Source organism: Myotis daubentonii, chromosome 20 (genome assembly GCF_963259705.1).
Source record: "Myotis daubentonii chromosome 20, mMyoDau2.1, whole genome shotgun sequence".
Lineage (NCBI taxonomy): Eukaryota > Metazoa > Chordata > Mammalia > Chiroptera > Vespertilionidae > Myotis > Myotis daubentonii.
In genome coordinates, this window is record NC_081859.1 from 5,591,976 (window position 1) to 5,607,599 (window position 15,624).

The 15,624-nt window shown below is 48.9% G+C and overlaps 1 protein-coding gene across 2 annotated transcripts; it reads left to right on the forward strand.

Annotated features, from left to right (window-relative positions):
• Positions 1 to 2,654: 2,654 nt before the first annotated feature.
• SDE2 (SDE2 telomere maintenance homolog) lies at positions 2,655 to 12,797 on the forward strand. 2 transcript variants are annotated; one of them, XM_059677288.1, is made up of 7 exons: positions 2,655 to 2,820; positions 4,418 to 4,535; positions 5,515 to 5,626; positions 6,595 to 6,764; positions 8,348 to 8,462; positions 9,498 to 9,996; positions 10,549 to 12,797. In XM_059677288.1, exons 1-7 carry the CDS (start codon positions 2,701 to 2,703, stop codon positions 10,768 to 10,770), a joined length of 1,356 nt encoding a protein of 451 aa, XP_059533271.1. In that variant the 5' UTR covers positions 2,655 to 2,700; the 3' UTR covers positions 10,771 to 12,797. The 2 variants fall into 2 exon arrangements, with proteins under 2 accessions (XP_059533271.1, XP_059533272.1); XM_059677289.1 differs by lacking the exon at positions 4,418 to 4,535 and having other exon boundaries at positions 2,686 to 2,820.
• The last annotated feature ends 2,827 nt before the right edge of the window (positions 12,798 to 15,624 follow it).

Below are 15,624 nucleotides of genomic sequence, written 5' to 3' on the forward strand. Positions count from 1 at the left end.
AGCTAGTCAAGCTTTTGGAGAAGATGAGTAAGAACAAAGCCAGTGTGGTTTACCGGAAATAAACCTAGGAGCATAGTTACACTGTTTTTTTAATTATTATTTTACATATATATATATTTTATTTCAGAGAGGAAGGGAGATAGAAACATTTTTTTAAAATATATTTTATTGATTTTTTACAGAGAGGAAGGGAGAGAGATAGAGAGTTAGAAACATCGATGAGAGAGAAACATCGATCAGCTGCCTCCTGCACACCTCCCACTGGAGATGTGCCCCGCAACCCAGGTACATGCCCTTGACCGGAATCAAACCTGGGACCTTTCAGTCCGCAGGCCGACGCTCTATCCATTGAGCCAAACCAGTTTCAGCAAGAGATAGAAACATTAATGATGTGAGAGAACCACCGATTGGCTGCCTCCTGCACATCCCCCACTGGGGGGATCAAGCCAGCAACCCGGGGAATGTGCCCCTGGCCAGAATCGAACCCGGGGCCCTTCAGCCCGCAGGCCAACGCTATATCCACTGAGCCAAACGGGCCAGGGCTACACTGTTTTATTAGTACAGGAACCGGCCCCACCCACTTCCCACTTAGTTGTTACAATCCTACAGGTATGTGTCTTCCTGTCCCTTCCCTCCCTGACACTATGAGGTGGGGAAGGTGTCAGCAGCTGCCTCCGTTTTTCCATAGCCACTGACCAGCCTGGCCACATAACACCGTCTACTGGACACCACCACAAACTCTCAGCCGCCCAGCTAATCAGCCGTCTTTCTAGATTTTTTTCCATTGATGTGACTGGTGTTCTTGGCCATAGCCCTCATTTTCAGTTCCTCAATTTCCTCATTATTTAAATGAATTGAATGACCGATCCAGGTTGAATTTTGCTTCCTTAGGAGAGAAAGTGTTTTATCAGTGCAAAAGAAATGTCTTCAGATGTCTATTGGAAATAATTAGACTTCAGTAATTCATCAGATATCTAACATCTATTTAATGTCTACTTTGTGTATATCACAGAGTTATGTGCTTATTTAAGGGAAGGTTTAGCAACAGATGCTATATAGCCCTAGCTGATAGAGCATCGGCCTGCAGACTGAAGGGTCCCGGGTTCGATTCCGGTCAAGGGCACATGCCTGGGATGTGGGCTCAATCCCCAGTAGGGGGCATGCAGGAAGGCAGCCGATCCATGATTCTCTCTCATCATTGATGTTTCTCTCTCTTTCCCTCTCCCTTCCTCTCTGAAATCAATACAAATATATATATTTTTAAAAAACAGATGCTATATATATTGCTCAGGAAATGCGTGTCTCTGAAAAGTTAACAACAGTAGTTATTCCATATTTTCAATGGCAAATGCCTATTCAATATTTGTTTCTTTTTAAACAATAAGAATTTAAATGCACCCAAGAGATAAAAAGCAAACGACTTCATTTAGACGTCAGGTTTTGCAAGGACTGGATACAACGTCAGCGATGCACAATGAGGCCCTTTCTCTCCCATGCTCCTTCCTGTGTTCAGTGCAATAAAGACAACAGACTCACTCACTTCACAGGCCTCTGAATTCGATTTCTGCACGTGCCGCCGCCATGAAGGATTTCTCAGTTTCTTTGTTGCTTTCCCCCTGGCACTCAGTTTCCTTTGGCCAAGTATCTTAGCAGAGCATTCGCGTCTGCGGGCCAGGCCATTTGTGTTCAGCGGGCACAGATACCTCCCGATCGCCCTCCTATCTTCACTCCAGTGTTTTGTTTTTTTTAATTGCTCACGATTTTAGAAACACCCTAACCTCGGCATATTAAATATTAAGGGACTCCGGATTCCCAGAGCCTTCACGTTACGCCGTGCAGAGCTGCGCGGATGCGTTTCCATGGTGCCGGGTAAACGTTACGGCGGGGTTTTGCGGGCATCGTTGCCGGAAGCGCCTCTCCCGCCACTGCCTGGCACGGGGGGTGGGGGGTGGGGGAGGGGGGGGGCCGCAGGGGCCCTCGCTGTGAAATATTTTGGAAACAGAGCCGAAGCGGCGATAACGCAGAGCGCGAACAGGCGGAAATAAGAATAAACGGAGCGAGGCTGGCCAACAGCGAGGGGCTGGCAGCTTCTGGCAAGAAGAGGAGGCGTGGACAGCCGGGAGGGCAAACCACGCGGGGGCCGTTGTTTAGAGACCTCCGGAGGTCGTTTCCTTCCCCCGCCCTCGGGTAGGGGGAGCTCCCCGGGGCCGAGGAAGCAGCCCCCCCAAAACCGTTTCCGGGACCGCAGCCTCTCCCCTCCCGCCCCAGGAGCAGTGCCTCCCCAGGCCCCGCTTCCCCGCGACCCAAAAATAACCGCACAGATGTGAGGACCAGGGCCAAGGCCCGCGCTCGGGGCGGTGCTCCGTTACCGCCTTATCGCTGACAGCCAGCGCCTGGAAACCTAACCCCGCGCCAGCCTTTTATACGGGGTCCCTGGAGCCCCGCCCTAGCAACCGCCCCTAGCAACGCCTCGCCCGGGCGCTCCGCGCGCTATCGGCCTCCGCCAGGCTCTTCCTGTTCCCCTCCCGCTGCCAGCTGGGCTCGGCGGCCGGGGATCACGTGACCTGCCCCAGGGGAGGGGCGGAGCGAGCGGAAGACTTGAGGGGCGGGGCGCCGGGCAGCGAGGGGACGTCATCAAGAGGCGCCCGGGCCAGTGGTGTCGCAAGGCCCGGGGAGTCTTTGCTTCCGGGACTGGGTGAAATGGCGGAGGTGGTGGCGCTGGTGTGGGTTCGCGGCCCCGGCGTTGGGTGCAGGGCGGTGCGGGATGTCTCGGACGCGTGCTCCGTCCAAGACCTTATCCACCGCCATTGCCAAGACCAGGTGAGATTCGCGGTTCCCGGAAGGAGGGGGAAGGAGCCGGACAGGGGAACGGGTGGGAGGCGAGAGGGTCTGTCTGGAGCAGTGGTTCTCAACCTTCCGAATGCCGCGACCCTTTAATAAGTTCCTCATGTTGTGGTGACCCCCCCAACCATAACATTATTTTCGTTGCTACTTCATAACTGTAATGTTGCTACTGTTATGAATCGTCATGTAAATATCTCATATGCAGGATGTACTTTCATTGTTCGCGACCCACAGGTTGAGAACCGCTGGTGGGGTGTTGGTTCTTTGGGGCTTTCGGTTTTTTAAGGCTGAGGGTTCCTCAGTTTTAAGGTGCTTCAAGCTGATGCTGAGGCCTCCCTTTGCTTTTTGTGGTGGTGGTGGTGCTGTTGTCACCCCACAGAAAGGGGAAAACTCCGCTCACGACGCCTAGTCCAGCCCTCAGTCCGGACTAACGGGAAACACTTTGGGATTCCGTATTTTCATTCTAAATGGGGCATTTGGACCTGATGACTTTTTAAAAAATATATATTTTATTGAATTTTTACAGAGAGGAGGGAGAAGGATAGAGAGTTAGAAACATCGTTGAGAGAGAAACATCGATCAGCTGCCTCCTGCACATCCCCTACCGGGCATGTGCCTGCAACCCAGGTACATGCCCTTGACCGGAATCGAACCTGGGACCTTTCAGTCCGCAGGCCGACACTCTATCCACTGAGCCAAACCGGTTAGGGCATGGACCGGATGACTTTTGAGGCTCATTTTGCTACATTCATTCTGTGATTGTTGGATATAGTCACATTCTGTCCACAGATCAAACATTCCAATGAACAACCTAGTGGGGAAGTATTTCCTATCCGGACCCAGACCAAAGGATGGTCGGGGAGGGGAATGGATTCACCTGGTCACTCACAGGTTGGGACAGCCAAACACACGTGTCTGTTGAGGGTATGGAATCTTGGGTTCTTAGGGCCCGTCATTTTAAAAAAAAATTGATTTCAGAGAGGAAGGGAGAGGGGAGAGGAGGAACACTTCTCTATTGTCTTAAGTTTACAGCATCAGACACTGGCTCGGAAAGACAGTTTTTAGAATTTCCTTTCATCACTTGCTCTGAGAACAACACACAGAGTGGCTTTGGGGGCGCTTGGGCTTCTGCCGTGATTGGCTGTAATTCAGAGGGATGCCAGCAGGACAGACAAGCGCTGGCTGCCAATTGGCCCTAAAACCGCTGAAGCTTATATGTCTCCTTCCTTCCGCTTTTCTTGTCCTTTTACCTACACTTTTCGGGATGCACGTTTTCACTTTTACAGTTGGGGGCCTCTCGTGATTTTATTTTCACCCAAAAGACAAAAACTTCTTCTTTATGTCGTGATTAGGTATCAGGAAAAAAATTGTATGCAGCATACATCATATGAAGTGATTTTTTTTCTTTTACTGGTTTTATTTAGTTATTTTCATTTTCAATTAAACAAGTATTAATTGAACACACTGCCTGCTTCTCACTGGAGTGGTAAAAAGACAACAAGCTAGGACCCTTCCTGCAAAGAACTTATATTGTCTCGTGAACAGCATTTTTAACAGCCCTGTTTGTCTCCAGGGTGTCCCCGTGGAATGCTTCTTCGTGAAATGCAACGGCGTGCTCGCTGACGCCGGTGACACAGTGCAGCATGGAGCTGTTTATAGTTTGGAGCCCAGACTTCGCGGTGGAAAAGGAGGTAGGACATGAGTGTCGCCTGCTTGACGAGCTGTGTCACCTCTGCAGATGCCTTAAATGAAGAGACTCCTTGGTCCCTATGCGTGCCAGCCTTACGTTCTGCCTTATGAAATCCTTTACTTCCCTGGTTTCGAATGTCTTCTCTGTTGCTTTTTTTGAGGGAGATGCTGTGTGATATAGTTCCCACCTTCTCCAGCTGGGTAGCTCCTAGGGAACCGAGGCGCTGAAGCTCTCGGGAAGATGGATGGAGGGTGATGGCCCTTCTTCTGTCCAATTAGCTGAAGAAAGCCTGTAAAACATCCAAATCCGCTTTTATGAAGATTTGGTCTCATTACTGTATTTCCAAGGGAGGTCTTAAGTCATTTTATGAAATACAACTGCTTATGTGTTGGGGGAGATTAAGGTCCCGGTGGTATTAACACATCTAAGAAAAGAGAAGAAACTAGATGAGCAAAAACTAAATATACACAGTTCTTAGTCTTTCTCCTGATGCACTAAGATGCAATCCCTAAGCTTTCTCAAAATCTACCGTGATTTTTAGAGAGCGGACATCTCAGATTATAATCATCCTACTGTTTGGAATTGTGTCAGTAAGAATGAAGTGTGTGCTATCAGCCAGTGACACCTTCAAATTGCCTTTCCTTTTACACTCACTATAAAATCTCACCCTATGCTTTTTAAAGTTCCTCATCTGGGAATCTTGTGTTTTTTTGGCACTGGGTACAGGCCTTTACAATATCTCAGTGGTGCAGGTGCAGTATTTCAGAAATAGAAGAGGAAGCAGGGAAGGCATGAGGTTGAATCAAGTCCACTTTTACCTTTGTTCCCTGGGTTCGAATCTTGGTGTCCATTTCCTTTATTAAAAGAGAAAAAGAAAGCAGAGCTCACCTTTGATCTTGTGCTGCATCACTGTGTCCACGAGGTCAGCGCTTCCCGTCTGAATGCTCTGTAACCCGCTCTCCCCACATATCTCTGCTCAGGCTTCGGGTCTATGCTCCGAGCCCTCGGTGCGCAGATTGAGAAGACAACCAATCGAGAAGCTTGCCGGGACCTCAGTGGGAGGAGACTCCGAGATGTCAATCATGAAAAAGCGTAAGAGGCCGTTGTGTTTGTTTTTCTAAAATACATTTGTAGCGTCGGCCTGCGGACTGAAAGGTCCCGGATTCGATTCTGGTCAAGGGCAGGTACCTTGGTTGCGGGCACATCCCCAGTAGGAGACGTGCAGGAGGCAGCTGATCGATGTTTCTCTCTCATCAATGTTTCTGACTCTCTGTCTCTCTCCCTTCCTCTCTGTAAAAAATCAATAAAATATATTAAAAAAAATAAAAAATAAATAAAAATAAAGTACATTTGTATTGATCTCAGAGAGGAAGTGAGAGGGAGAAAAAGATAGAAACATCAATGATGAGAGGGAACCATTGATCGGCTGCCTCCTGGGGGGCGAGCCCGCAACCCGTGCCCTGACCGGGAATCGAACTGTGACCTCCTGGTTCATGGGTCGATGCTCAACTACTGAGCCACACCAGTCAGGCTGCTTTTGTTTTTTTAAAGAGAGAAACAGACTTTTCTATCAGTGGTGATGATACATGCGCCATGCATATCAGAAATATAAACTTGTGTTCTGATTTATTGTTATCAGATGTTACCTTTTCCATAATTTTTTTAAAAATATATTTTATTGAATTTTTACAGAGAGGAAGGGAGAGGGATAGAGCGTTAGAAACATCGATGAGAGAGAAGCATCGATCAGCTGCCTCCTGCACACTCCCCACTGGGGATGTGCCCGCAACCCAGGTACATGCCCTTGACCGGAATTGAACCTGGGACCCTTCAGTCCGCAGGCCGACGCTCTATGCACTGAGCCACACCGGCTAGGGCACCTTTTCCATAATTTAATAGTTATCTCTAGGTCTCGGTTAAGTCCATGGCAGTGTGCTGGGAGAAAGCGTGGCACACCTTCCTGAGGGAACAGCACAGTCTGAGCGAGAGTGCGTCACTGTGTTGGGGGAGGAAATGCACATAAGACAGCCATTCGGTGGCATCTCGCTCTCTCCCCGCAGGATGGCCGAGTGGGTGAAGCAGCAGGCCGAGCGCGAGGCTGAGAAGGAGCAGAGGCGCCTGGAACGGCTGCAGCGGAAGCTGGCGGAGCCCCGGCACTGCTTCGCCAACCCCGACTACCAGCAGCAGTGCCACGAGATGGCCGAGCGTCTGGAGGATTCCGTCCTCAAAGGTGAGGGGGAGGTGCCTTGGTGTGGGCAGCAGGTGCCCTGAGGCCAGCTGTTCCTGACTGTCCGGCTGCACGCAAAGAGGTTCTTCAGTGTTTCAGGTCACCGACCTTTGAGAAGCTCTCTGTTGATGTTGTTGTTAATCCTCATCCAAGGATATTTTTCCATTGATTTTTTCTTTTCTTTCTCATTTTTCTCATTGATTTTTAAAAAAATGTTTTTATTGATTTTTACAGAGAGGAAGGGGGAGGGATAGAGAGTTAGGAACATTGATGAGAGAGAAACATTGATCAGCTGCCTCCTGTACAACCCCTACTGGGGATCAAGCTTGCAACCAAGGTACATGCCCTTGACCAGAATCGAATTTGGGACCCTTCAGTCCGAGGGCCAATGCTGTATCCACTGAGCCAAACTGGCTAGGGCTCCATTGATTTTTAGAGAGTGGAAGGGAGGGGGCGAGATAGAGAGAAACATCAATTGGTTGCCTTCCGCTCGGGGCCCCAATTAGGGCCGGGATAGAGCCTAGAACCAAGTTACGTGCCCTTGACCGCAGTTGAACCCGGGACCCTTCAGTCCATGGGCCAATGCTATACCCACTTAGCCAAATCGGCTAGGGCGGGACCCCTGAGATCTGATGAAAGCTATGCAAGCTCTCCCCTCAATCTAATTCACAGTGTATCTTACAGCCCAGAAAAAAAAAATGACCCCAAACCCACATAACGTTTGGTATCCTTAATGCCTGACTCCGTGGGCCCCAGTTAAGAACAGTCTTTGTGCTTCATCGGGATAAGTTAAGTCTTTAGGAGGTGCCGAGAGCTGAACACATTTGCTTCCAGTTTTAGGTCAGTTTTTTTTTTTTTTTTTTTTAGTGGTTTTTAGTGAGAATGATTGCCATGAACTTTTATTAAAGAATCCAGAGCATTATGCTAGGGCAATTGTGGGTACAATTGAATAAGAAGGAATCTTTCCTGTCCAAAAGGTTCTGACACAACAAGGGAAAGACAAATGCATGCAAATGATTAGGTGTGGGGAGGGCGAGGCCTGACCCTGTCGGCCTCAGAGTGGACAAGTTGGTCATTGGTGCTTTCAAATGCTGGCTCCAGGTCCAGAACGCTTCCTGCTTTATTTACGTCGGTGTAAATTTGAGGTCAATCTTGTTTTCACCATCTTGAATATGACATCTAACGGAATTTAAATCTAGAGCTCTAGATGGCAGCTCTTTTTGCAATCTGGATTACTTGGAGTCTTTCATTAGACGTAGTCCGGAGAGTAGACACCGAGCTGTTAACCCCTAGAGTGCCGGGGACCGCGCTCGCGCTCCTCCTGTCTTTCGCCTAAAGTGCCGGGAGCGCTATCAAAGCTTCGAAATGGTGTCCAGTTCTAAGTCTGCTTTTATTAGTGATGATGCTATTTCTTAATATGTCAGTGTAGTAAAGGTTTCCTTAAGTTTTTTAATATGTAACTTCATTTACTTGCGATTCATAATTTTTTTCCTAAACTGCTGTAAAATCAGCAAAAATGCCTTGGCAATTTTAGCATAGTTCCTAGGCTATTGGTTGGCACTCAAAGGGTTAACATTTCTGGCCAGGTATGCAGGCTTCCTCCAGCAAGATGGTGTCAGCAGAAATGGGGGAGACTCGGAAGCGGCCTCACAAACCAGAAGCAGACGGAGGATCCGGTGCCCCGAAAAGGAAATGCTTTTGGTAAGTGTGTTTCATTTTCGTTCCAAAGGTAGCTTTGAGGACTGCCCTGGGCCATGGCCTCCGTGTCTGTCTGGGATAAACACATCTCTAAGTGACGTCCGATGGCAGCTCCGACATTTTCCCGCGTGCTTCGACCTCCAGAGTTCAGTGATTCTCACATTGTGCACACCCCTGATGGTTTCTGCTGTGAGCGCCATTCATAGAACCTCAAGGACAAGATGTTTCCGTCCATGAGAGATCACACACATTGCTTTAGACCTGAATTACTATTTGGTGAGGAAAGGGTGAACTTTCAAGCATCTCCAGTGGAAATGCCAGCGCTGTGCTTGGCAGGTGGCTCTGTTTTTTTCCTGGGGTTTTTCAAGGTCATAATCGAGGCCTTGGGTCCCTTTGCCAGACCTCTCTTCACCACCCTGGCGCTCATGGGTCAAGAGCACAACAGGACTTTCCTTATCCTTTGTTCTGCTAGCTCTCCCGCCCTCCCCAGCTGGTCCTTCGGTTTCCAGCTCAGTTCCCTTGGGCCATGTTCTAGATAAGTCCAAATGGATCTGGCTTCCTTGTAGGCCTGCCCTTAGGGACAGAAAGATAATCATTAACCAAAGACCATGTAGCTCTGAGTCCAGCAGAGAATGTTACGTGTTCTTTCTGAAATGGGAGTGAAATGCTTTTGGGAGAAAGGGCATTGTGTGTTTCTTCTAATCGGGTTTATTGAGGTATAATTTACACTCAGTAAAATTAACCTTTTTTCGTGGAACAGTTCTCGTAATTTAAAAAAATACAGCCACGTAACCATCACCGAAATCAAGACACAGAATCTTCCCATCACCCTAAAAATTCCCCATGTGCCCCTTTGCAGTTAATTCCCTTCCCCTACCCCCCACCCCTGGCCAACTCCCATCACTGGTGCAATGTTTTAGTACTGTCCATCTCAGGTTAGATATTTTTATTCAGCCAGAGTCTGATCCCTACACAAACCGCAGCTCCTTTCAAGTGGCCGCTGAACGTGGCGGTGAACCTTTCTGTGGTTTCTGACAGGCTGGGCATGGAAGGACTGGAGACGGTGGAGGGGTCCGGCTCTGACAGCTCGGATGACGACAGTGACGAAGCCCCTGGCACCTCGGGAATGAGCTCGCCTGTGCCGAGCAGTGACAGTGCTGGAGTGGAGAGGGCAGGCGGGGCTCCCAGGAGTCCTCAGAGGGCAGGAGCACGGAGCACAGACTGTAGCTCACCAGAACTTCCGAGCCCTGGGGCTGGCCCTGGGAACGGTATTTCAGACAACCTGTGCGCCCCGCTGGGGGACACATCTACCCAGGAGCGTGTGGAAAGGAAGGCGGCAGCGGAAACAGAGGCAGCCCCGGAGGAAAAGGAGGCCGAGAGCCGGGGACCCAGAGAAGCAGCAGCAGCTGCGGCCGGACTGAATCAGGAGAAAGAGACAGAAGTCACTGATGGGGCGCGAGCGGCCAGGGCAGCACCTGGAGAAGACGGGGAGAGCATTCCCAGCACCAAACGGGGGGACAGCCAGGCAGGAAGCACAGTAAGTAATTGGGGTCGTGTCTAAAGCCAAGTCCGTTCACTCTCCACGGACTGTCCAAAAGAACAGTGCCCAACCACTGAGCCACACCAGTCAGGGTTCTTTCTGTTTTTTGTGTATTTATTTTTATTTTGGGGGTCTGTCTTTTTTTCAAAAATGGATACACTTTCTGAACCCTCACAACCCTTTCAGTGAGTCAGTGAAATGAAGGTGCTTTTCCCATCAGCTGCTCAGTGGGCAGGCTCGTTCCATCATCACACGTGAAGGACAGGTTGATGGTGGTGAGCTGGCCCTGTCCCCCTGAAAATCCTTAGACTTTTTTTAGCTCCAGAATTTGTGTGTTTTTTTGCCACTAGGTGGCGTCCTTTCATTAATTCTATGGTTTTCACATTTTAATCTGAATTTGGATGTATATCCCAAATTATAGCATAATTGTTATTTATTCTTTCTTAGTAATACATTCAGTCGGAAGCCATGTTAAGGTAGAGGGTATTTTAGATTTGATGAAAGGAGCCTGTTTTAAGTGTTCTCTCCGTTGTGTTATTCTCCCCTCAGGCGGTGGGTCAGGGATCTGTGGATTTACTGGCCTTCAGCTCCGTGGCAGAAATGGAGTCGCTGGGTCTGGAGAAGCTCAAGTGCGAACTGATGGCCCGGGGGCTGAAGTGCGGGGGCACCCTCCAGGAGCGGGCCGCCCGGCTCTTCTCCGTCAGGGGCCTGGCCCCGGAGCAGATCGACCCCGCGCTGTTCGCCAGGCCCCTGAAAGGGAAGAAGAAGTGACTCCCCGAGCTGATGTCCTGTGTCCTTCCGGTCTAGCACTTACAACCCGCACAACGCTGGCTCTTGGCCATTATTCCTGTTGACGCTAAAGCTGGCTTTTTCATGAGCCAGTTCTCATCGCCCGCGTTCCCATTGTGGCATTTATAGAATTAATGGGTGAAACCCTCTGAGCCTGACTCTGTGGGGAGGGTTTTCAATAACAAATTTAATTTAATAAACATGACTATTCCGATTTCTGGTAAGTTATGTTTTCAAGGAATTTTTCCATTTGACCCAAGTTGTCAGATTTGTAGGAGTCTGTAGAGGTCGCAGTGGTAACTTTCTTTTCACCTGAGGTTTTTTTGTTTTGTTTTTTTTCATCTGAGTTTTTAAATGATTTCCTGAAAGGGAGAAAGCCATACCATAATTCTTTCACAGTATTAGCAGGGTCCTCTGTGTAAGTATGGCTATCACATAGACAACAGCAAGTCAATGAAAGGCCCTGGGAAAGCTGGATGGTAATAGTTCTTTAAGAAGTCACGTGGCTATTCGAAGAGATCACGGGGCTTAAAGTCGTAGCAAAAGGAAAAACATTTTCTGTGATCCCAAATTTTGTTGAAATTGGCCACTAGATTCAGTGGGGGCAGGTGGGAGTTTGTAAGCGTGAGTGAAATACGTATGCTCAACATTTGGCCTAATCTTTCCGAGGGTGGTACAGACTGCATTTGACCGTAGATGGGTGGAAAAGGCTCAGGTTGCAAAAAGAACTGTATTTTTTCCTCATTGTGATCTTTTAGTAATGCTTCGGACACTTGCCTTGTTTCATGATGATAGTAACAACCGCGTGAAGACATTGCTCTTTGTTTTTCTTGGTTTCTGTTCCTTGGAACTATGTCTGAGCTCCCCTCCACTCCCTTTTCTGTAATGTTTTAAGTTTTTATTTCGGCCCAAATAGCATTCTTTGACATGGTCTAGCCAATCCTTTCATTGTTTTTATTTTTTTGTCTTTTCCTGGTATTCTTACAGTGGTCTCTTTTTTTGTTTTTTTTTTATTGATTTTTATAGAGGAAGAGAGGGAGGTGGGGAGGGAGGGAGAGAGAGCATGAGAGAAACATCGATGTGAGATGGGCAGTCTCTTCCATGCTCCCTACCAGGGATTGAACTCGAAACCTGGGCCTGTGCCCTGACTGGGAATTGAACTGGTAACCTTTTAGTGCCCAACCACTGAGCCACACCAGCCAGGGCTCTTTCTTTTGTGTGTGTGTGTGTATTTTTTTTTTAAATATTTTTAAATTTATTGGGGGGGGGTGTCTTTTTTTTCAAAAATGGATACACTTTCTGAACCCTCACATATCTGACAGTGATTTTCTGTTGCCTATGCATATGCAATACCTTGTCTTTTCCTTATAAACAATAGACATTTGCTATTTTCTGGCATATGGTTTTGTGGAAGAAAAGCTTTATGCCCATTTTGAGTTTCTTTTTTTTAGTGTATAAAATGGGAGTTTTCCTCCTTAGACACTTCAATATTTTTCCTTTGTCCTTCAAATTAAAAAATGTCACCAAGAACCCTAGCCGGTTTGGCTCAGTGATAGAGCGTCAGCCTGCGGACTGCAGGGTCCTGGGTTCGATTCCCGTCAAGGGCACGTACCTCAGTGGCAGGCTTTTCCCCGGCCCAGGCCCTGGTCGGGGTGCATGCAGGAGGCAACCAGTTGATGTGTTTCTCTCACATCAGTGTTTCTCTTTCCCTCTCTTCCAGGCCCTCTAAAAGTCAATGGAAAAATGTCCTTGGGTGAGGATTGAAAAAAAACAAATATCCCCAGGTTATTTCTGGGTCTGGTCTCTTCCTTAATATTTCTTCCTATTGGGAGACCCTTTGAGGTCTGAAGACCAGCCTTTTATTTTAAACTATCGTTTTCCTGTTACTTAATTGATTATTGCTTTTATTCTCTGCCCGGTTCCCATGGAACCTCATTTTCTGTTGTATCCAGTTTGCTGTTTGCCACTCCTCTTGTGTCTGCCAGTTCAGCAGTTAGGTTTTTCCTTTATTTTATTTTTATTTTTTTTTTATTCTTTTTTTTTTTTTTGCTTAAAGTATTACAAAGGGTATTACATATGTATCCATTTTATCCCCCCGCCCTAGACAGTCCCCTAGCCTCCCCTATCACCCAGTGTCTTATGTCCATTGGTTATGCTTATATGCATGCATACAAGTCCTTTAGTTGATCTCTTACCCCCCTACCTTCTGCCCCCCAACCCTCCCCGGCCTTCCCGCTGCAGCTTGACAATCTGTTTGAGGCAGCTCTGCCTCTGTATCTATTATTGTTCAAAAGTTTATAATGGTCTCTATTGTCCACGAATGAGTGAGATCATGTGGTATTTTTCCTTTATTGACTGGCTTATTTCACTTAGCATAATGCTCTCCAGTTCCATCCATGACGTTGCAAATGGTAAGAGTTCCTTCCTTTTTACAGCAGCATAGTATTCCATCTAGGTTTTTCCTTTAAAAAAACCTTTCTCCACAGGCCTGTGTAGCTCTGTGGTTGAGTGTCGACCCATGAACAGAGGTCCCAGGTTTGATTCCTGACCAGGGCACACGCCCCGGTTGTGGGCTTGATCTCCAACAGGGGGCATGCAAGAGGCAGCTGATCTGTGTGTGTGTCTCTCTCTGTTTCTATCTCTGTCCCTCTCCTTCCTCTCTCTCTCAAATTAATAAAAACATATTTTAACAAAAAAAACACACACCTTCTGTTTGTTTTTTTTTTTAAATATTTTTATTGATTTCAAAGAGAGACAGAAACATCAAAAATAGAGAGAATCATTGATTGGCTGCCTCCTGCACGCCCCCTACCGGGGGTCGAGCCCGCAACCCAGGCATGTGCCCTCCATCGGAATTGAACCTGGGACCCCCTCCTCCCCACACTCTGCAGGCCAGTGCGCTATCCACTGAGCCAAACCAGCCAGGGCTCGCTTCTGTTTTCATAGACGTGTTCCCTTGAAACTCAGTGTGTGTATGTTTTAAGGACGTGGCATATCTTGTGCTCCCTCAAACTGATGACAACTACTCCTTTTTGAAGGATGTCCGGATGTGCGTGAATGGAGGCCTAGGGTGGAATTAGGTGCACGAGGGGTTTGTTGGGGTCAGTGCAGAAGACAAGGGGAGTGGGCAGAAATGGGGGGTTGGGGTTGGGGAGGATGAGTCTGCTGCGGTGTAGTTTCAAGGGAGGTTCAGCCAGGCAGCCTGGGCATTTGAGGACAGCTTTCTTCAAATTACGTGGCTGTCTGCACTTTTATAAAGTATGTTTTTACTGATTTCATAGGGAGAGGGAGAGAAACATCAAGGATAAGAGAGAATCACTGATCCGCTGCCTCCTGCAAACCCCCCCCCCCTGGGAATCGAGCCCCGGGCATGTGCCCTCATCAGGATTTGAACCGTGACCTCCCGGTTCATAGGTCGACCCTCCCCCACTGAGCCACGCCGGCCGGGCTGTGCAGGTCTTAAAGACCACGCTCGGAGAGGGAGGGGGAGCGTTCAGATTGCGGGAGGTTTACTTGGCCAGATCAGAGGTTCCTTCACTGTGGGAGTCGGGCAGCCACACCCATCGCATTTCCCTGTGGCGGCAGCTCGCTGTGGCCGGGCCAGCGCCTCTTCCCTCATTGGCACCGCCAGGCCCTTCCAATTGCCCTCTCCTGCTGTGCCCTGCCTCCTTGACCTTGACTGGCAAAGTGAGAAGACTGCAGTTCTGTAAGTGCTCCTTTCCATAACACGAAAGGCTGGGAGCAGGGAGGGTCACGCCGCACAGAGACGGGCCACCTCGCCACCCTCCCGCACGGCTGTCGGGCCGGCGCTCGCGGGTCCACGCGCCGGGGTGTGCGTGGGCTGCTGCTGTGGGTCCATGTCACGTGCTGACACTTGGATCTGAGTGCCAGCCTTTCTCCGTCCTGGCTGCTGGTGCCGATACTGAGGTTCCTCGTGACATTTCTTCGCTTCTTACTCCGATGGGAGTTTTCGAGAGGGAGTTAAATAGATGCGCTCAGGTTACCGCCTTGATCCAGCGCCTGATAATAGATTTTCAAAGATAAAAGTGCCCCCCAGCCCTCCCCGGTCTGGCTCAGTGGTTAGAGCAGCGGCCTGGGGACTGGAGGGTCCCGAGTTCGAATCTGGTCAAGGGCACATGCCCGGGTTGCGGGCCCGATCCGCAGTGGGGGCGTGCAGGAGGCAGCCGGTCTATGATTCTGTCTCATCATTGATGTTTCTATCTCTCCCTTCCTCTGAAATCAATACAAAAATACATTTTAAAAAAAAAAGTGCCCCCCAGATGAAGGTTGTTGAGGAAAATGACTGGGACTGAGCATTTAACAAAATGAAAGCTGAGAGCAATTAAAGGGCAGCACGAGTAGAATTCTGTCGAAAGGGATTCTGTTGCTCACCACCTGCCAACCCTCAAAAAACGCTACCAATTTCCGGGAGGAAAGGAGGACTCTCCCTGCTGCCAGTAGGGGGTGCTGGGCGCTAGCAGACGTGAGCAGGAGCCGGGCGGGCTCCCGTGGGCCACTCTCCGAAGGCAGGTCCCTGCGAGCCCCGAGACCGCCCCTCGCCCCCCTCCTCCAGGGTAAGTGGCGGACAGATGGTGGGGTGCAGCTGGCCTGAACTTGACCAGCTTCTAGCCTTTCTGATTCTTGCGTTCTCATATTTCGCTCCAGCTCTTGGCTCTGCCAGGCGTGAATAAATCATTGAGAACAGCGGTTCTCAACCTTCCTGACGCCGCGACCCTTTCATCCAGTTCCTCACGTTGTGGGGACCCCCAACCATAACATTATTTTCGTTGCTACTTCATAACTGTAATGTTGCTACTGTTGTGAATCGTCATGTCA

Coding starts and splice junctions, on each gene's coding strand:
- SDE2 (XM_059677288.1), top strand. CDS start 2,701: ATGGCGGAGGTGGTGGCGCTGGTGTGGGTTCGCGGCCCCGGCGTTGGG. Junction 2,821..4,417: donor ACCGCCATTGCCAAGACCAG/GTGAGATTCGCG, acceptor GTTTGTCTCCAG/GGTGTCCCCGTGGAATGCTT. Junction 6,765..8,347: donor GGAGGATTCCGTCCTCAAAG/GTGAGGGGGAGG, acceptor ATTTCTGGCCAG/GTATGCAGGCTTCCTCCAGC.